Source organism: Spermophilus citellus (assembly GCF_964194105.1).
Source record: "Spermophilus citellus genome assembly, chromosome: 18".
NCBI lineage: Eukaryota > Metazoa > Chordata > Mammalia > Rodentia > Sciuridae > Spermophilus > Spermophilus citellus.
The window spans coordinates 13,144,975-13,165,763 of NC_138200.1; the positions used below are offsets into that span (position 1 = coordinate 13,144,975).

At 52.7% G+C, this 20,789-nt stretch overlaps 2 protein-coding genes across 3 annotated transcripts; one reads left to right on the forward strand and one right to left on the reverse strand.

The window, feature by feature from the left end:
• Positions 1-192: 192 nt before the first annotated feature.
• Positions 193-2,402, forward strand: B3GNT8 (UDP-GlcNAc:betaGal beta-1,3-N-acetylglucosaminyltransferase 8). Of its 2 annotated transcripts, none has more exons than XM_081273500.1 (2): positions 193-330; positions 754-2,402. In XM_081273500.1, exon 2 carries the CDS (start codon positions 786-788, stop codon positions 1,971-1,973), a length of 1,188 nt encoding a protein of 395 aa, XP_081129626.1. In that variant the 5' UTR covers positions 193-330; positions 754-785; the 3' UTR covers positions 1,974-2,402. The 2 variants fall into 2 exon arrangements, with proteins under 2 accessions (XP_081129626.1, XP_081129627.1); XM_081273501.1 differs by having other exon boundaries at positions 217-330; positions 730-2,402.
• A 141-nt stretch (positions 2,403-2,543) lies between these two features.
• BCKDHA (branched chain keto acid dehydrogenase E1 subunit alpha) lies at positions 2,544-20,642 on the reverse strand. The gene is made up of 9 exons (XM_081273499.1): positions 20,487-20,642; positions 12,915-13,100; positions 12,727-12,813; positions 9,601-9,709; positions 5,664-5,825; positions 4,286-4,492; positions 3,941-4,082; positions 3,559-3,730; positions 2,544-3,091 (listed from the first exon to the last, which is right to left on the reverse strand). Exons 1-9 carry the CDS (start codon positions 20,592-20,594, stop codon positions 2,921-2,923), a joined length of 1,344 nt encoding a protein of 447 aa, XP_081129625.1. The 5' UTR covers positions 20,595-20,642; the 3' UTR covers positions 2,544-2,920.
• Between the last annotated feature and the right edge of the window lie 147 nt (positions 20,643-20,789).

Genomic DNA, 20,789 nt, shown 5'->3' on the forward strand with positions numbered 1-20,789 from the left:
CTCCTGAACCACCCCTCCTGGGCCTCACAGGGTCCCGTCTGTTGCTGTGGCCACCCCTGCACCTTTCCCCCTGTCTCACCAGAAAACCAGCCCTAACACGCAGGGAGGCTCATCTCCCCTTGGGCCTCCCGCCTCCCCACTCCCTCCTCCCTCAGCCCCGCCCCGGCCCCTCCCGGCCCCTGGGGCCCTCCAGCCTCCTGCTCCCGCCCTGGCTGGGCTGGGCTGGGCTGGGCTGGGCTGGCAGCCTGACGACACTCAGGCAGGGGCAGCACCGAGAAAACCTGACCAGAGGCCCGGCCGCGCCGGAGCTGGTGGGAGCCAGACCAAAAGGTACAGAGGAGACAGATCCCGGGTCCCCCAACCCTGTCCCTGGAGTAGTGTTGCTGGGAGAGGGAGGTTGGGTTTCTGAGAAGTGAAAGGAACCCCCCAGCTAGCTGGGGATCAAGTGATCCTGATTCCCGGGAAGAATGGAGAGAAGAGGAGGTAGGAATGGTGACCAGTGGAAATGGGGACTAGGTCACCTCCAGGTCTTTTAGGAAGGTGGAAAAAGAATGGGATTGGAATGGAGGGGAAAGTCCCCAGGCCAGTTTGGTCCCTGGCAGGCTGGGGGTGACCTGTTGGGGTCAGAGAACGAGAGAAGCCATTACAGGGTTGGCTAAGACAGTGAAAAACTGAGGCAATTTGCCTGGGGCCCCGCCGGCCCTCTAGAGGCTGGTCACACCTCTGTAGCTCCCCTGTGGCTCTCTTTTGCAGCTCCCTCGGCTGCCCCTTCCCTGGGCCAGGTCATGCGCTGCCCCAAGTGTCTGCTCTGCCTGTCAGCATTGCTCACGCTCCTGGGCCTCAAAGTGTACATCGAGTGGACCTCCGAATCCCGGCTTAGCAAGGCCTACCCAGGACCCCGGGGTACACTGTCAGGCCCCACATCAGCCAGCACTGAGCCCACCCTGCCTGCCAACCTCTCAGCCCGCCTGGGCCAGACTGGCCCACTGCCTTCAGCTTATTGGAACCAGCAGCAGTGGCGGCTGAGAGCCCTGCCCAGTGAGAACAGTGCTGAGGCAGGGGGCTGCCAGGCTTGGGGAGCTGCTGCTGCTGCTGAGATCCCAGACTTCTCCTCCTACCCTGAGGACCTCCGTCGCTTCTTGCTGTCAGCAGCCTGCCGGAGCTTCCCACAGTGGCTGCCTGAAGGCAGCCAAGTAGCCAGCTGCTCAGACACTAACGTCCCCTTCCTGCTGCTGGCTGTCAAGTCGGAACCAGGACGCTTTGCAGAACGACAGGCCGTGAGGGAGACGTGGGGCCGTCCAGCTCCTGGGATTCGGCGGCTTTTCCTGCTGGGGTCCCCAGTGGGTGAGGGGGGGCCTGACCTGCGCTCACTGGTGGCCTGGGAAAGCCGTCGCTACAATGACCTGCTGCTCTGGGATTTCCTTGACGTCCCCTACAACCGGACGCTCAAAGACCTGCTGTTGCTGGCCTGGCTGGGCCACCACTGTCCGGAGGTGAATTTTGTCCTGCAAGCTCAGGACGATGCTTTTGTACACATGCCCGCCCTGCTGGATCACCTGCAGGCCCTGCCGCCCACCTGGGCCCGAAGTCTCTACCTGGGTGAGGTCTTCACCCAGGCCAAGCCCCTCAGGAAGCCTGGGGGACCCTTCTATGTGCCCGGGTCCTTCTTTGAAGGTGGTTACCCAGCCTATGCGAGTGGGGGTGGCTACGTCATCGCGGGGCGCCTGGCTCCTTGGCTGCTGCAGGCGGCAGCCCGTGTGGCACCCTTCCCATTCGATGATGTCTACACAGGCCTTTGCTTCCGAGCCCTGGGTCTAGTGCCACGGACACACCCAGGCTTCCTCACAGCCTGGCCGGCAGACCGCACCACAGACCCCTGTACACTCCGAGACCTGCTGCTGGTGCGGCCCCTCAGCCCCCAGGACAGCATTCGGCTCTGGAGACAGCTGCAGGAGCTGCAGCCGCAGTGCTGAGCCTCGCGAGGAGAAGGGGCTAACCTGGTCTGCCCCCGCCCCCAGGCCTTGGTGTGAGGGTGCAGGTCCTGGATCCTGGACTGCTTGAGCCACTCCTGGGCACTCTCTGTCCAGGGGACTGGACAGAAAGGATGAGGCAACAGCTTGTTTTTGTCTACCTTTTGTTTTTGAAAAATATGTACTCCCCACTCTGAGGCCTCAAATGGTTTTTGCATTTGTGGGGCCGCGGGGTACAACGAAGCAGAGCTTAGCTGCCCTTGGACCTTCACTGTAGACACACCCCTTCCTGGAGTGGCAGATCTGATAGGTATCCTGGTCACTTTACTGGACACTAGGCTTGAGCTATCCCATGGGAGAGCAGAGGACCATCTCTGGAGGGCCTCCTACCACCCCATCCATCTGCCAAACCTGACCTTCCAGCCTGTGGAAGTTGCAGGGGAAGCAAATATCTCAACAGCTTTGTCCTTATGTATCTAATGTCTAGAAGCCGGGTGTGTCCCAGATTAGTCATGTTGGACCCTCCCCTGACCCCCAAACTCCAGGTAACAGAGACCAGAGGTGCTGAAGAGCTACAGGCAGAGCCGCAGAGTTTATTTACTCCCCTGACCAACTGTCACTGAGTAAACTCCATAGGCCACCCTGCCATCTCACCCCACCCACCAGAGGAGGAGCTTCAGGTTCCTAGGCACGCTGGCCCCTGGGAGGAGGCACTGTAACAGGTGAAGAGGAGCCGACCAAGTCTCAGCAACTGCTGCAAACATGGCCCCCCAAGTGGAGCTGCCTGGAGGGGAGGGATGGGGAGTAGGAGCCACCCCCACAGTCTGAAGCACAACCCAGCCACCAGTAATTTATTAGAGCTGGCTGGGGAAGCAGTGGGGGTGGGCATCCTGCCAGGCCTCCCTCCTCAGCTCAGAGTGTGGCACCTATCGGAGTAGCTGGGGAGCACCTCACTTATCAAAGTGGTCCAGGGGGTAATGCTCCCCATAGGTCTGGAGATGCCGGGCCAGGGACTCCTGCTGCTTCCGGAGCTGGGTGGGCATCTCCTGATACACGTCCGAGAAGAGCAGGTAGGGGCTGGGCTTCGGCTTGCGCTCGGCCTGCTCAAAGGCCTCCATCACCTGGGGGACACCAGAGGGTGGGAGGCATACACCTCCCCATGGCCCTGCCTTTCCCTGTGGGGCCTGAGCCAGGGGTTAGCTGCTGAACCTCCATGTTCCCATCTGGACAATGGAGAGGATGAAGACAAAGGAGGTGAAGTTAACTGTGTCAGACTGTCTCCGAGCGGATCTCCACTGCTCAGGGACTAAGCTGCCGCGTCCTCAGGCCACCCTCTAAATGGGGCACTCCAGTACCCTCTCCAGAGGTGAGGAAGTGGCAGGACAGCTTGCCCAGGACATACTGCAAGATGTGGCTGAGGCCAAGTGACAGCCTCATACCACAAGCCACACCTGGGGACACAATGGGTTACCCTCTGAGTCTCTCAGCTTGACAACCCCAGATCCCAGCACCCCATTCTCCCAGAGCTCTTACCCACAGCACAGCAGCCCCCCCAGCACGCCCAGCCTAAGTGACAGTGGCCCCTGACCTTTTTGCGTGACTGCTTCCGCCAGGCCTTCTCCTGCTCCTCGTCCCACCAGCCACGGCTCAGCAGGTAGAGCCTCAACCTTGAGATGGGGTGGTCCTGCTTGTCCCAGTAGTTGACCTCATCCACTGAACGGTACGCCGAACTGTCGTCACTGGTGCTGTGGTGCCCAATCCTGCCCAGAAGGGGCCCTGGTCAACTTGGGGCCCTTGGAGTAGGGGTCAGAGAGATGGGGGGACTAGGGAGGAAGGGGTGGAAAGGGAGCAAAGGCAGGGAGGGGGATGGCCCCCAGGTGTGGAAGCCACATTCTAGGGGCAGTAGTGAGGGAGCTGCTACAGATGGTAGCTGTCAGGACTGTGGGGGTGGCTACGGGACAGGCAGGCACCTGTAGGTCATGGCTTCAATGAGGAAGGGCTGGTTCTCTGCCACAGCCCGCCGCCGGGCCTCCTTGGTGGCATTGTACACAGCGAACACATCATTGCCGTCCACTCGGATTGACATAATGCCGTACCCGGGGCCTCGTGCCGCTGCAGGGACAGGGAGGCCCCAGGGCTCAGATGAGGAAAACGTGCAGCGCGAGGGAAGAGCAGGGAGTGAGGCAGAGCACTGAGCCAGGTCCAGAGCGAGGAAATGAAGGCAGAGCGAGGAGGAGAGCGAAGCAGAGCAAGGGGTGGGGAACAGCGCCGCGCCTCCAGGGCTCTGTCCACAGGCAGGCGGCGGTGGGCCTTACCAATGCCGTCCCCTCGGTACTGCTCGGAGGTGGGCGTGGAAATGGCATAGCCGTTGTTCCGGCAGAAGAAGATGATGGGACACTCGAGGGTGGCGGCGAAGTTGAAGCCAGCGTGGGCATCCCCCTCACTGGCTGCCCCCTCGCCGAAGTAACAAATGACAACCCTGTTGGCATTGGCTCGCTTGGCTGCATAGGCTGCCCCCACGGCTGCAGAGCAATGAGAGGGCGGTGAGCAGGAGCAGACACACACACACACACACACACACACACACACACACACACACAACACTCTCGCACATGCCCCACCAGAACTTGGGCTCAGACTAGCTGTCACTAGACACAGAGAGGAACCCCCCAGAGCCTGCCCACCTGAGTCTTCGGCCTCTCTGCCACCAAACACCACCTTCCAATTGCTCAGTCCAGAAACTTCGGCATCCCTGACTCAATACTCTGTCTTCCCCACATTTACCCACCTTCAAAATATAACAAGAATCCAAGCCCTTCTCACCCCAGGGCCAAGCCTCTGGCTGCTCATGCCTGAGTTAACCAGCAGCCACCTCATTGGTGCCCTGCCCCGCAGTCTGTTATCCAAGGGATAGCCTGAGGACTCTTAAAATGAGAGCCAGGCAAAGTGACCCCATGACAGAATCCTCTCCAACCCACAGCTCCCAGAGCACTCAGGGTCAAAGTCCCTGCAAAAGGTAAAGATAACAAGGCCCACCCACCCTGCATATCCACAGTCCTCTCCTACCCCTCGCTGTCTCCATCCACCCTGTATAAAGGGGATTTAGGGTACCCAGTGAGCTCTGGGAGTGTGCCTGATTGGGGACTGAGGCCAACAAGGAGTAGAGACAGAACCTAGGCTCTGGGGTCACATGGTCCTCGGTTCCAGCTGCTCTTCTACTCCCTACCTGTCAGGAGACCTTTAGCACGTCACTTGACTTTCCCTCCTTGACTTTAATTTCTTGCTCTTTATAACAGGAGTAATAGCAAATAATAACCTTTACCCCCATGGCACTGCAGTGGGACAACAGAAGCCAAGCACCTGCACAGAGCCTGGACCCTGGTGTACACGCAGGGGCACTCTGGCCTGTGTGCTCCCCCAGGAGCAGTGGGACGGGGCGGGTGGAAGCCTGGGAAACCTAGACTGTGGTCATGCTGGCTCAAGGCTGCTGAATGGGGTGAGGACATTACTGGGGCCTCCTCAAAAGGGTCCCAGATGAAAAGTACCTTGAAAGTCCAGAGCACAGGCCAGGGTCTGAGAGCAGCACCATCGGGAAGCCCACACACAAGCCCACCCGTGAGGGCTGGGGAAGGGACAGGGACCAGAAGGTGTGAATGGGTCTGCACACATGAGCATCAGGGCATGCATCCTCACCCTGAGGGATCTGGGTGGCCAGTGGAGAGGAGATGGTGACGAAGTGGCGCTCATTGCAGCCATAGTGGACAGGCATCTGGCGCCCCTTCCCTGGGTCACTCACGTTGCCATAGCACTGAGCCATGAACAATTCCAGGGGATAGTCACGATACATCAGTACACCTGGTGGAGAAGAGGCAGCTGTTAGCCTGGTGAGTGGTTTGGGGGAATCACACCAACCCTGTGGGTGACCCAGGGGGGCCTCTTCTTTCCCAGGCTTCTGTATCCCTATCTGTAAAAAAAGGAACCAGAATAGAGCAGGAGAGGCAAACTCAGGACTCACAGGGACCCAGCAGGAGCTGCAGACATGACTCATGGGCAGACGAGAAAGCAGAGGTGTGTCAAGAGGGAGGCCAATGTTCAGATGACAATCCGGGTTTTCAAAAGGTGCCAGAAACTCAGCTAACTAGCTCTTTCTTTCTCCTTCCCACAGCCCTTCTCTTTTGTTAGGGATGGAACTCAGGGCCTCGTGCATGCTAGGGAAGTACTCTACCACTAAGCTATACCCAAGAGACTTATATTTATTTACTTATTTATTTGGTAATGGGGTGCTCTACCACTGAGCTTTTTTATTTTTTATTTTGAGACAGCATCTTTCTAAGTTGCTAAGGCTGGCCTCCAACTTCTGATCCTTATACCTCAGCCTCCCACATCACTGGTATTATAGGATGTCTGTTTCAATGAGAAACTGTGGTATTTTTTAGGTGTCTTTAATGAATATAATTCTTAAAGTACATGCCACCCATTCATATCTTCTGTTCTAGAGAAGTAATATCCTATTTATGGAAGTAAAACCCTCTTTTCAAACAAACCCCTGGTGGATGCCCAGCTCCCTATCAAAGGGAACTACTCTGGTGGAAGGGGCCCTGCCTGCTAAGTCAGAGGACGGCAGGAATCTGTGACTATCCTAAAACAAGCAAGGACTCTCTCTGCCCTACCTGACAAGGGGACAACCTCATACCCCCATCTTCAGCAGTGCTGTGGATCAGATGTCCCATGGCTGGCCCTGAGGGTGTGAGCACCGAGACGCAGCTGTCTGATACCATGGTTCCCAAATCCCTTCCTTTACTGCCAAACACTTTCTTCAGATGACAATTTAATAGGGTCACATTACATGAGATGGCAGTCCCCCTGTACACAAAGGACGCACGTCCTCCCTGAATAACAACTGCAAACACAGGAAGATAATACGACGAGCCAAGAGCTGTTCCGAGCGTCTTTATACAGTCACTAAGTGAATACTACAGCATCCCCGCACAGCAGGCTCGATCATCCTCTCTCACAGAGGAAATAAACCCACAGCGTTCCCACAACTGCCTCCATGTCACGCCACCAAGTGGCAGAGCAGAGGGGGGCCAAAGGCAAAACTCAAATTAAGACTGTGTCAGAGGGGCTGGGGTGGTGGCTCAGTGGTACAGCACTTGCCTACCATGTGTGAGGCACTGGGCTCGATTCTTGGCACCGCATATAAATAAATAAATAAAATAAAGGTCCACAGGGGCTGGGATGGTGGCTCAGTGGTAGAGCGCTCGCCTAGCATGCATGAGGCACTGGGTTCGATCCTCAGCACCACATAAAAACAAACTAATGTGTCCACCTAAAACTAAAGATACATAAATAAATAAATAAATTGGAAAAAAAAAAAAAAGGTCCACAAACAACTAAAAAAATTTAAAAATTGTACCAGAGAAAAGCAAGGGAGTAGCTCTGTTTATCCGCTCCATGGATGCCCCCTGGGACGGCGATGGTGAACACAGCTCAGACTGCTTGGACAATCAGCTTTGAAACTGTGCCCTTCTTGAAACTTTAGTCTAGCACAACTTCAACGTTCACCTTTAGTACTAGTTCCTTAGTTATCTTCTGTTCTCTAGAGATTTGAATGGGCATAATACAAATCTGCACGCTATGTGACCGCACTGCACAACAACCGCTAGGGGAGAAAACTCTCAGGCTGGAGGAGAAAAGGAGGTCTTGTGGAGCGCGGGAAATGGTCCAAGCACTGCCACCAGACATCTTAAAACGTGGTCCCAGGCCCTTCTACATGAGAAGTACTGGGCAGGAGGCAGGAAGGTGTTAGAATTACAGCCTCAGGGCTGGATGAAGCTCAGCGGTAGAGCTCTTGCCTAGCATACATGAGGCCCTGGGTTCCAGCCCCAACACTGCAAAACAAAAAAATATATATATAATCTCAGGCCGGGACCCAGGAAACTGCAGGTCCCCGGGAGATGATGCTCTACCTTGGTCCTTGCTGCCTCTTCACTGTCCTCCTCACTGAGTGCCACTCCCTGCTGTGCCCCAGGAGGAGCTCTATACACAGCCCTGGAAGGGCACTAGGGTGCACACAGCAAATGCAAAGGCTGTCACGGGATCAGACTGCTGCAAGAAGGCACACAGCCTAGACCCACAACCTGTCTGATGTGGGTGACCCGCCTGGCTTTCACAGGTTAACAAGGATGCCTGCCTCATGCAGAGGGGTCACAGTCTGCCTGCACTCTGTGACAATTCCCATGTAGTAGGAAATTTAAAACAAACAGCACCTTTGCCTTCCAGAGCTCAATGAAGCTGGCTTTTTCTAAGAGGACTATGTTTCCTCCCATGTCACAGTGGACAACGGACTCACCCAAGCCAATGGGCCCTCACTAAGGCAAGTCAGCTGGGAATCAGGGGAGTCGGCCTTGCCTCCTCACCCAGCACCACAGCCTTGGCATAAACCGTTCTGTAGCTGCCCAGTGTCTGGGAAACCTGATCTTCCTTGTGAATGACGCTGAACCTCAAATATCACAAGCCATTTGCCTCACCTTAGCTCATGTCCAGCTGAAGGAAGTAGATGGCCACCCTCACCTGGTTCCACCTCCGTGCTGGAGAGATGTTCCAGAGAGAGGCCCCAGTCACACCATCCACCAACTCTGAATGCTCACCCTGTTCTAGGCTCAGTATTAATAGCTCTGCACCTACTGCCCCATGACTCCTCTCAACAAACATTTGGGGTTACCATTCCCTTATAAAGCAGGAAACAGCTGGGTACAGCAGCCCATGCCTGTAATCTTAGCAATTCAGGAGGCTGAGGTGGGAGGATCACAAATTTGAAGCCAGCCTCAGTAACTTACCAAGACCCTAAGCAACTTAGCAAGATCCTGTCTCAAATTAAAAAATAAAAAGGACTGTGGATGTGGCTCAGTGGTAAAGTCCCTCTGGATTCAATCCCCAGAACTAATAAATAAATAAATAAACAAACAAACAAGGAAACAAGAGTCACAGCATGGTCAAGTAACTTGCCTGAGGTTGCCTGAGAGGAAGGTATAGATTTGCCCCTGGCACCTGCTCGCTGATACCCCTGTGGGGTCCCTACGCTAGCAACCACTCCCGAGTGCCCTCTTGCTGCTCCGTGGACTAAGATCCCGCTCGGGCACTCGCCAGGGCTCAGCCATTTCCCTCAGGCTTGTTCTCTGGTCCTTCTTTTCACTCGCCCTCCCCAGCTCCCCAGCTGGCATCTGCCAAGCTCCCCGTCATCACCGTGTTTGCCATCTTCCCATCTGTCCCAGCTCCCTGAAGGACAGCAGAGCCTAGGAGAGGCCAGGAGAGCCCTACACCAGGTGGACAGGGGTCCACGGCACATGTCGACCTTACTGCATCCTTCCAGCAGCCCTCGACTCTCCTCCAGAAGTGGCACAACCGTGGCTCAGATGACTGGTAAAGAGTGGGGAGAAGCAGAGTCTCACCACCACGCTTCTCGGCCTTCAGGGAGGGGATGCGTGCTCCCCAAAGTCCTGTCCCTGGCCTGACAGCATGGAAAGCTCTTCCTCTGGCTTCTTAGACCTTCGTGGCATTATGCTGCCCCTGGAAGAGCACCTGGGAGAACAAAACTGTGGACCACAACAGGGGCCCCAGGCAGACATACCTGCCTCCCGGTACTGGCCAAACACCAGGTCCGTGCTGTCCAGGGCGGCTGCACTGCCCACGTGGGTCCCCTCCTCGCCATAGTTGGTCATGTAGAAGGAAATCCGGCCCTGAGAGTGGAGGGGGCCCGAAGGCCCAGGCTAGGTTACACTGGGCAATGACCACCATGAGAATCGTACCAACTTCTGATGGCGCTCATCTAGTCTTTCACAAAGTTGGCCCCAGGCCAGGCCACGCAGGGCTCTCACCTTCAGAGGAACTGCCAGGATGGTCAGAGCCAGGGTGATGGGGTCTTTGGGACAAGAGCCCGAAGAAGGGATGCAGGGAGACAACCTGGGTGAAGAGGGGAGATGCAGCTCCAGGCAGAATAACGATAAAGGCCACGATGAGTCCAGAAGGGACACAGGGGAGAGCAGTGAGGGAGGCGACACCCAGACCACAAAGCGACTGGCACAGCTGAGCTGTGCTCTGAGAACAGTGGCACCTGCCCCACGGAGCAGTGTGGTCACACAGGTGTTCAAGATTCTCCCCACTGTGTGTGGCACATGGAGGACCCAGGGCCCACGAGGAAGCGGGAGACTGGGGGCAGTGGCCTTGCCTAGCAGGCAGGGGGAGGGGCAGACAGAGGAGTCCTCAAAAGCTGAGCTAGCAGTGCCGAGGGTGCCCCAGCCAGCCCCCTTCTCTAGAACCCTCCAGCCCTAGGCCCTGGAACAGAACGCTCAGGTTCCCGGCCCCCTGGTAGCCAGACTCTTCAAGTTTGCTTGTGCTCTCTGGGTAAAGGACTCTACTGCTGGCATCACCCATGCCCCGCCCCCTTCTTCTTCCTGCCTCGCTTGGAGCCATGATGCCTGGACTTGTGGCAGCCATCCTGTGAATGTGAGGCAACAAGCACAGGATGAAGGCCAACTCGCCAACAATGAAACAGAAAGAGGGGAAGGGACTGGGTCCCCAGTGGTGCTGCTGAGAAGCTGAATGATTCCTCAGGTGAGACCTAGAGATAGCAGCTAAGAGGAGAAAGAGCTGGCAAGGGAAGGGCAGGGAAAGGGATGAGATAAAGGTTTTCAGTTTTCGCAAGGGGTGACTTGTGGCACCCACCCCTGATAAATGGACTTGGAGAAGAAGAAGAGCAGGTCTGGGAGAAAAATGCCAAGGTCAAGTTTGGACAGGCTGAGTTTGCTGTGGGACATCCAAGGCAAAGTGCCAAGTAGATCTAGAGTTCCAAGAAGTCTGGAGAAACAGGGAACTCCTGGTGTAAGATGGAGATGAGATCACCCAGGACTGGAGAAGGTGGAACAAAGTGAGCTTGAGATGGCCCCCTAAGGCCACCCCCTGCTAAGCCCCCCTTGCGGCTCAGCAAAGCCCACCTCCATGTGCTTCCTGGGCCTGGTTTCAAGTGCTGTTGGGAAACCAAAACAGTGCTTTCTTCTAAGTGGGGAGCCAATTAAAGGTTAACTAGTCTTCCAATGCCAACTGAGTGGGAGGACGGCAGCTGTTCAGTTCAGTATGGAGAGGGGCCTGACACAGGACTCAGGCTAGTGGCTAAGGTTACTGGGTGCCTAACCGTCTTCCCTCTGTTAAGAGAGGCACAATGGCACACATCTGTAATCCCAGTGACTCGGAAGGCTGAGGCAGGAGGATCACAAGTTCAAAGCTGGCCTCAGCAACTTAGTGAGACCCAAAGCAACTTAGCAAGACCCTATCTCAAAATTTAAAAAAATAAAAAGGGCTAGGGATGTAGCTCAGTAGTAAAGTATCCCTGTTTTCAACCTCAAAGAGAAAGAGAGAGAGAGGAGACATTCATTCCACTGCAGGTAGCAACTAAAAGCAGATATTACTGAGAGGGACTTGTTAGAAAGTTCTATAATGGTTTGGGTGGGGAGGTGGCAGCTGAGATGTGCCATATCTGACCTTCTACTTTCCTTCTACTTGCTGCCTAAAGTGAGACACAATAGAGGCAACTCTGGCACCTTTTTGGATCATGAGTGGACCTTGAAGATGGGAGAAGCCAACATTCTGGACATTAGATCAGAGCAGTGAAAGGAGGCCAGGTATCCACTGATATCATGGTGACATCAGACCCGCCACAAATCACCTGTACACTGATTTTTTTTTTTTAATCCAAGTAACAAACTACTTTATCTGTTAAGCTATTGCTTTTGATTTTGTTTGCTAAGGCTTTTCCTTGGAGTGAGGAGGAATCTGTCACTTACAGCTAAACATAATCCTAGTATACATAGGTTCAATTGTGAAAGTCATGGTAATCTGCCTCAGTGTCAGCCAATGGGAAAGGGCCTTACATGCTGGGTCTCACAGAATTCCTACCCCAGCCTTATGGGGTAGCATCTAGCATTATCCCCTTTAAAAAAAAATTATTTACAGTTTTTACAATGCTGAGGTAGCACTCAGAGATAAAGCAGCCTTCCCAGGGCCACAGAGCTAGAAAGGGGCAGAATTAGGACTTGGATCTTACAGCTTGCTCTAGAGCCTGTACTGAGTCCTTTCCCTTTGCCACCTCTCCGTGAGCCTAGAGCTGCTCAGTACTGACCACTAGCCACAGCACTATGCCTGATAAAATGCCACCGATGCTCAAGAATGAAGAAGGCCAAGGCAAAAGAAAAAAGAGAGAAAGATGTCTGAGAACTTCTGAGCCCTTGGATCCAGCTAAGCCTGCAAATAGGGCCCTGGGGACATGAGGCTGAATCAATAAATTCCCTGTTGGTGCACATTGGCTTGACTGGGTCAGTCCTCCGACACTAAGTCTTCAAAAGACTGACACATTGGATATAGGCCTTGAGTGGCACTTGGACACTGCGGGAAGCACAGAGGGTCCACCCTGCTTCTCAGGTCTATGAGCTCTCCCAAGGAAGGGCCATTGGGCCTTCTCCTCTCTGGCCTCTCCCAGCACAATGAGCCCAGGCAGGCACACACACACACAGGTGTTTTTAATGACTACATCCATCTCTCTGTCCTTGGGCTAGACCCCTCCCATACTTCCTCAAGAGCCCTGAGAGAATCCAAGAACTCTAAAAACATCTCCATTCCTCTCTTCTCCTTGGGAGTTGTCCTTTGGTCCAAAGCATAAGTACAGGATAATTCTGACTCCCACCCCAGGCCTGTCCCCACACACCTGTCGCTGGGACTCATAGAGGATCCGATCCATGGTGTTGAGCAGTGTCATGCTCCTGTAGAACTTTAGCACCTTTTCCTGGGGCAACTGTGGACAGAGACACAGACAGATAGGGGCATATGAAACCAGAGAAGAAACAAACAAGGGACTTGGACATGGGGGGGAGGGGCAGAAGGGAGCAGCCTCACATTGGGGTCCTCGCTGGGGTTGATAATCTGGCCCTGGCGGTCCATGACTCGGTAGATGGGGATCCCGGAGATGACATTCGGCTGGATGAACTCGAGCTTGTCTACAAACTCTGCTGAGGCCCCTGGGAACTGGGGCTTGTCGTCCAGGGAGGAGAACTGCTGCTGCTGCTGCTGCCTGGGAGGGTGCTGGGGAGAAGGCGGAAGGGGTACTGAGTCAAGAGCCGCACTGAGGTTCTGGCTGACTCAACACCAGCAGCCACAAGACAGCATGATAGGTAAGCTGCACAGCCCCATGGGGTCTGGCGCACAGGGTGTGAACCCTGCTCTACTCTATTGCTGTGACACCTTGGCCAAATTACTACAATACCATAGAGGATTCTCATCTGAAAAATCAGGATGAAAATGACATCCACCAGCAGCAGAGTGTGTGCTTCACGTGTGTAAGGTCTAGGGTTTATTCTCCAGCACTAGAACAAAACGGGAACATCCACTCGACAGAGCTATTATAAAAATGAAATCACTTAGTCTGAATGGCAGGCTGCTCAGGAACTGGCAGCTGTTGCCATTCTCATTATCACAGGCTCTAAGTCTTCATCCTGGCTTTTGAGATCTTCCCAGTCTGGCCACAAGTCTCCCTCTGTCCCCCACTCCTACCACAGGCATGTTCAGACACCCTGACAGACCCATTACTGACCCCAACGCCACATACCAGGGAGGCCAACCCAGAATAGAGCTTAAGTTGTTGAGTTTTTATCAATTTCTTTTTTTTTAATATTTATTCTTAGTTATTGGCAGACACAACATCTTTGTTTGTATGTGGTGCTGAGGATCGAACCCGGGCCGCATGCATGCCAGGCGAGCACGCTACCGCTTGAGCCACATCCCCAGCCCAGTTGTTGAGTTTTTAAGAGTCAGATTATCGGGATTCGAATGTCCTTCTAGCTGACAAGGGACAGGGACTTCCCCTCTTCATGTGTCTCCTTTCCCCTCTATAAAATGGAAAACACTTCATGGAGTGCTGCAAAGTTTAAAGGAGATCGTGTATATTTCAGTAGACTATCTACAAAATAGTAAATGTTCAAGAAAAACGCCAGCTATGATGGTTTCTATCACACTGCTGCTCACCCTGACGAAGTGGCCTCCTCTCCCATCACCTGGCCAACTGCGCCACACGTTTTGCTACCTTCTTGAAGCCAGGCCTGGCTTCCCCTGCAAGCTCAGACTGGTTGATTCAATAAATATTTGAGCACCTACTTTGTTCCCAGCCCTGTGCAGGGTTCTGGGAACCCTAAATATCGGTCCTTGCTACCTACTAGCAGGAAGACAGACGCTGGACAAGTAAAGCCGAGGGGACCCCTATTACCCTGTGGAACTTTCACATGGCACAGTGGAAACGGCAAGGCCTCTCTGAGGGAGTGATGCTGGAGCTGAGCCTGCAGGACAACTAGGAGTCAGGGAGGGCGCATCCTGGGCAATGGGGAAAGAATATGCAAAAGACAAAGAACACAGCACGAGGTGTTCTTCCCGGAAACTAGTAAGTGGCAAGGAGCCCTGTGGGGACATCATACTCCTCAGACCAGAAGAGGCAGAATTGGGAAAGCCTGAGAGCCCCGCATGCCTGTGCCACCTCAGCGAGTCCTCAGGGCATCTGTGAGGTCGGCTTGTTCCTCATTGCCTGGGAGGAGAGGCGGGAACCAAGGCTTGGGGAGGTAACCAGTCTGCAATGGGCAAAAAAAATCAGAATTTTCATTAAGACTGGGCTTCTAACCTGGGGCCTGAGATCCAGACCTCAAAACCCAAGCTCTAACCCCAATGCCAGCTCAGTTCTTTCCTTTCCACCGCTGCCTGGATTCCTCCCAGGTCAGCAGTTGTGGCTTCACTTTCAGGGGGAGCTAGAGGAGGACCAGCTCACCATGAGCTGCATCTCACGTGTGGAGGCTCACGTGTCCCCCTCCCTTCCTTTAACTGCAGTGAACAAGCCACCAAGTTTCCTGGGGGTAGCATGCAATGTATGTGCAATTATCTGCATTTGTGATGGTGAGGAAATGACACTCCTGGCAGCAGGGCAGGTTGGGGCCTGACACACGGGCAGCCTCTGACAAGGCAGCACCTGCTTCCCTTCCAAGCACTGGGCATGGCTAGGCCTTTACGTGGACCTGGAAGATTCCTCTGTTTTGTGTCTGTCTCTCACACATGCAAGTTCCAGGAAGGCAGGGGTGGCGTCCAGGTTGGCTCACGTAACAGGCTTTTGATGGATAATTACCAAACGAACGGATGAATGAGCAGTTAAGTTCAGTGGCTCTGGAGTCAAACTGACCTGGATTCCAATTTCTGAGCTTACTGCGTGGCTCTCTGCAAACACTTCATCTCTTTAACTTCCCTGTGAAAAGCCTGCAGAGAGCTATGTGTAAAGTTCCTAGTCCATGCACACAAGGGGTCAGCACAGGTCTGGGATGGAGGGGGGTACTGTGTGTTTAAAAAATTTTGATCTCCAGCATCACCACCACAACCACCACCACAAAAAGGGGAGAAAAGAAAGAAAGAAAGAAAGAAATGGTATTAGAGAAAAAAACAAAACCTGCGAAGGTTAAAAAGTAGGAAAGCAGGGGCTGTGGGTATAGGGTTCAGTGGCAGAGTGTTTGCCCAGCACACGCAAGGCCCTGGGTTCCAACCCAGCACCAAACAATGACCCCCACAAAAAAAAAGGAGGAAAAAGGGAAATGATGGGCACCTTGGGAAGAAGATGGGCAAAGTAGCGTGAGGAGGAGGGCTGGCTGTACCTGAAATTAAATTGTAACACCAGGCGGTGACTCCAACACACATTGCCAAGGGAGAAACTGAAGCACAGGGAAGTGAAAGATGCACTGACAGAACGGGCCTCAGGGCTGATGTTGGAGAGGAATGTTTTATTACTTTTGAGACAGGGTCTCACTAGGGGCTGGCGGGGGGTGGGGGGGTCAGAAGGGAAGGGTGTCAGAGCAGGACCATGGCCTAGAGTCTGGAAAGCTTCTGTAGGGCATCCTGGTGAGCCCGACACCAGAGCTGAGTTCCCACCATGAATTCCAGGCTCCTTTAGGGCCCATGGAAATGATGGCCATCCACACCCCATGGTTCCTTGGAGGATTCAGTGAGCTCTGCAAGGGGCTCAGCTCATGGCTGAAGCCTGAGAAAACACTTATTACGGATGGGGTGCAAAATATCTACTGAAAGGGGGCTGGGGTTATAACTCAGTGGCAGAGCATTTGCCTAGCAAGTCTAAGGCACTGGGTTCAATTCTCAGCACCACATATAAATAAAAATAAAGAAAGGTCCATCAACAACTAAAAAACATATATTTTTTTAAATGCCTACTAAGGCTGGGGTTGTAGCTCCATGGTAGAGCACTTGCCTAGCACATGTGAGGCACTGGGTTCAATCCTCAGCACCACATAAAATTAAATAGAATAAAGGTATTGTGTCCATTTACAACCAAAAAAGAAAGAAAATTTTTAAAATGCCTACTAAAGGATATGACCCCACCCATTTTTTTCCTTCAATTTGGGCAGCTGGCCCAGTGGCCAGTGGCTTATGATGGCAGAGGCTACACATATTTACCAAAAGTCTTAGAACTACAGGGGAGCCCTGGCCACCTGTGCTGAATGGCCTGGTCTTGCCCAACAAGTTTGGGAAGGCTGCTGTGGGGTCATTCCCTCAGGCACCATAGTCAAAGGTACAGCATGAAGCAGACCTCAGGAGCTTGTTTCTCCTGTATACATCCTCCTGGGCTACCTTGAGGTTGAAATGAGTTGATGTGTACATGACCCAGCCCAGTGCCTGGAGCACTTGTGGTTGACAAAAACAGTAGCTAGCAGGTGTACCAGCTGACCATTTTGGTCAAAGAGGCAGATACTGAACAATGGCCCCAAGATGGACCTGAAGGGAAGGCTGGAGACAGGTTTGGATGGATGACAAGCACGAGGAGAAAGATGGTATGATGGTTAGCCACAGGACAAGGTAGACTAAACTGCCTGAGTCCAAATCCTGGTTCTGTGGCTTTCTAGCCAGGTGACACTGAGCAGGAACTTGTCTCCCTGAACCTGTGTGCCTCTCCATGGACAGAACAATATCTGCCTCACAGGCTGCGGAAGGTAGGGTAAAGCCACTGCCTGCGTCATAGGAGGAACTCTCACCAGCTATGACGAGAGGGAGCAGCAGCATTACTTCCTGGAGGACGGGAATTGAGCCAGGCTGCTGGACACGCAGGGCTGGGACAAAGGCAAGGGAAGCGGAATGCTTCAGTACTGGGAAACGACAAAGGCCCCAAGTCTGGCACCCTGGAGACCAGGACAGCCAGAGCTAGCCATGCGCACAGGTGCCACACGAAGCACTTAATCTAAGCGCCTGTGCTCACTGAATCCCCAAGGACCTGCGTGAGGCCCCTCCATCAGAGGTCATGGGTACCTACTACATGGAGCTATTGCATAGGGCACTGAAGCCCCTGACAGGCTATCCCAGAACAGCTGGGCTGGAGAAACTTTACTGGTAATGAGCATAGACTGCACTCCAATTGTTCCCTGACTTCTAGCAGGGTAGGGACTCTACTCATTCCCAAATGAGGCTCAGAGGTGAAATGGCCCCAACAGGCCCAGCCCTGGGGTGGTGGCTGCAAAACTGACTCATGACTCTCTGTCAGTCTGAGTTTTCTTTCTTTTCTCCCTAACCACTAAAAACATCTGCTATAATAGCAGCAGAGGGAAGGAAATCAGGCAAGCACTCAAGGGCAGCAGGGTGCTCAGGAAAGGGGTGATGAGAGGAGAGGCAAGAAGGCAGGGGACAAAGAAAGGCAGCCCCATCCCTCCCCGAAACCTCCTGCCCTCATAATCTACTTTAATCCATTTATTACAGTAAAACCTCCCAACCTCCTCCCAAGACACTCTTCACCTCCACCTGGATAAAGCTGTACTTTCCACCTTCCAATATGGCAGCCACCAGCCATTTAAACTCATTAGAATTGAGTAAACTTCAGTTCCTCAGTCCTGCTAGCCACTTTTATTTTTTATTTAATTTTTGCAGTACTGGGGCCCAAACCCAGGGGCACTTTACCACTGAGCCACATCCCCAGCCCTTTATTAATTTTGTTTTGAGTCAGGGTCTCACTGAGTTGCTAAAGCTGGCTTTAGTAGCTGGAATTATAGATATGTGCCACCACACCTAGCTTTGTTAGCCACATTTAAAGTGTTCAGTAGTCACATGTGGCTAGTGACTACTGTACTGGATAGCATAAATAGAAAACATTTCCACTATCAAAGAAAGTTTTATTGGACAGCCCTGGTCTGCAATCTTTACTACTGTCCCTTCCCTTCACTCAAAAAAGTAGGGACTCTTAATCTCAGAACAAGTGGATTAAAAACACGTGGAGGGAAGGCAAGTGACTCTAAGAAAACATAAAATTTAGGGCTGGGGATATAGCTCCGTTGGTAGAGTGCTTGCCTTGCATGCACAAGACCCTGAGTTCAATCACCAGCACCAAAAATAAAATAAAATTTAAAGTAGGTAAGTCAATGAAAAGTAGAAACTTCCTTCTCACCACCCTCTCCAAAATACACAAAGGAGAAAAGGAAAGGCAACAGAAGACTAAGCCAGGAGGAGAACAGATTTAATCGGTCACAAATGACCTTTCCCTAGTTTGCCCTCCCGTTCGCCTCCCGCCCACTTGCTCAACCAATGGGCTCCTGGGACTGCCATCAGCTGTGGAGGATCTGATTTCTTAAAAAAAAAAAAAAAAAAAAAGCCACAGAGAACAGCCATTAACAGGAGACTACTCTACCCCTGTTCCCCCAGCCTACTCCTGTAACCCTTCAGCATTTACCTGCTTCAAATGACCTCCTTCCTGGGGACTCCTGCTTCATTCCTGACCTACTCTCTTACCCTGTTTCTCCTCCTACCCAGAGCTCCTTCCTACAGATTTCATCTTCCCTGCCTTATGAATTGGGGACAAGACTGCCAGGAACAATCTCAGAAGATCTTGAAAGATTCCTTCCAGAGCATCACCAATCCAGCCTGCACTCCCACAGAGTCACCTTCTTTGCTCTCTCAATCTCCAAGGTCAATTTCTGTCCCTTCCCTCCACCCTTACTAACAACAGTGGCCAAAATACCTACTGCCCTTATGATGTGTAGGTCCAATTCTTAGCTCTTTATGTATTTTCACAACAACCCTGTGAGGTGATCACTGTTAACATTCTACAGTAAGGAAAATTACATCAAGAGAGGTGTCAGGTTCAGGCCCCCAGTCCAGGGTCACACAAGTGGAAAGTGACAAGGCGGGATGCAAACCTACGTGATGTAGCTTCAGAAACTACCCACATAACCGTTCCTGTCTCATCTGGAATTTTAGCTCATAGATCTTGCAGTTCACTGCTTCCCCCCCCCCCCTCTAAATACAGGCTTCCAACTACTTTTTTTTAATATTTATTTTTTAGTTGTAGTTGGACACAACATCTTTATTTTATTTATTTATTTTTATGTGGTGCTGAAGATGGAACCCAGGGCCTCGCATGTGCTAGGCAAGCGCTCTACCACTGAGCCACAATTCCAGCCCTCCGACTACTTTTTATTGTTGTTACTTTTGTGATGGTTGGGAATCAAACCCAGGGCTTTGCACATACTAGGCAAGCTCTAGCCCCAGGACTCAACTACATCTTTTTGCAGTGTGATCTTCCCCTTAGCAGCATGTACCAAAAACAATTCAGACCCTTTTGATAATTAACAAGGCTTTCTCAAGTGTTTTCGAGAAACGTGGGCAAAGGGCCCTGTCTGAACCTCCCTCCCGCTTTTCTCTCTTCATCAATTCAACAAACATATACTGATCATTTCCTGTGCACAATATCCACAACATATCTTAACTTTCCATCAGAGGACACAGGAATCAAACGATTTTCTCCGTAATCGGCTTTCAAATTAGAACTGGGGAGAAAGAGCAAAGAAATGCAAAGCCCTGTAAAAGCTTGTGACAGGGGGGCTGGGGGTGTGGCTCAAGCGGTAGCGCGCTCGCCTGGCATGCGTGCGGCCCGGGTTCGATCCTCAGCACCACATACCAACAAAGATGTTGTGTCCACCGAAAACTAGAAAATAAGTATTTAAAAAAATTCTCTCTCTCTCTTTAAAAAAAAAAAAAAAAAAAAGCTTGTGACAGGGATCTGAGCTCTCCTTTCTCTCTGTTTCAAAAGGTCTTTTTACTCAGAAGGAATTCTCCGCCTTACTTAGTCAGTTTCATTCTCCGACTTGTGAGGGGAAAGTTCTCCTGCGACCCTTGAAGGCGCCTCCCCAGTGAGAGGGAAAGAGGAGGAACCCCCATCTCAATCTCCAAGGTGTCACTCGCCCTCAGGATCCACACAGGAGCTGCCCCGCTTTTCCTTTCCTAAGGAGACGGAAACTCTTCCTTTAAGTGTTCTCTCCAATTCTCCCACTGCTTTTCCCTCCGTGACTGGTGACTGCCCTCCTTCACACCCTGCAGAGAACCCACACTCTAAAGATAGGCTTTACGCCCCCCTATACCCCTTAGAAAAAAATCGCCTGGGGCCTCGGTACTCACAAATCTAGCCAATCCCCGAGCCATAGGCTGCCGCAGCAACAGGAAGGTAGCCTGGCCCAGGACTCGTCTAGGGCCCCAGACCCTAGCCACTGAGATCGCTACCGCCATCTTGGCTAACAAGCCCTTGTTGATCCGCCCCTCTCCTAGGCCAGACTCGGGGCCGCCCCACTATAAGCCTGATTCAAATGCCGGCGTAACCCTGAGAAAAAGAACACCTGCTTCCGATAAACGGCATCCAGGATACATATATGGGTGGATAAGACAATACATATTCCCAAAAGTTATTCTGATCGCTTCATTTTA

Coding starts and splice junctions, on each gene's coding strand:
- B3GNT8 (XM_081273500.1), top strand. CDS start 786: ATGCGCTGCCCCAAGTGTCTGCTCTGCCTGTCAGCATTGCTCACGCTC.
- BCKDHA (XM_081273499.1), bottom strand. CDS start 20,594: ATGGCGGTAGCGATCTCAGTGGCTAGGGTCTGGGGCCCTAGACGAGTC. Junction 13,101..20,486: donor CTCGGGGATTGGCTAGATTT/GTGAGTACCGAG, acceptor CCTTCTCCCCAG/CACCCTCCCAGGCAGCAGCA. Junction 3,092..3,558: donor GGAAGCAGTCACGCAAAAAG/GTCAGGGGCCAC, acceptor GGTGTCCCCCAG/GTGATGGAGGCCTTTGAGCA.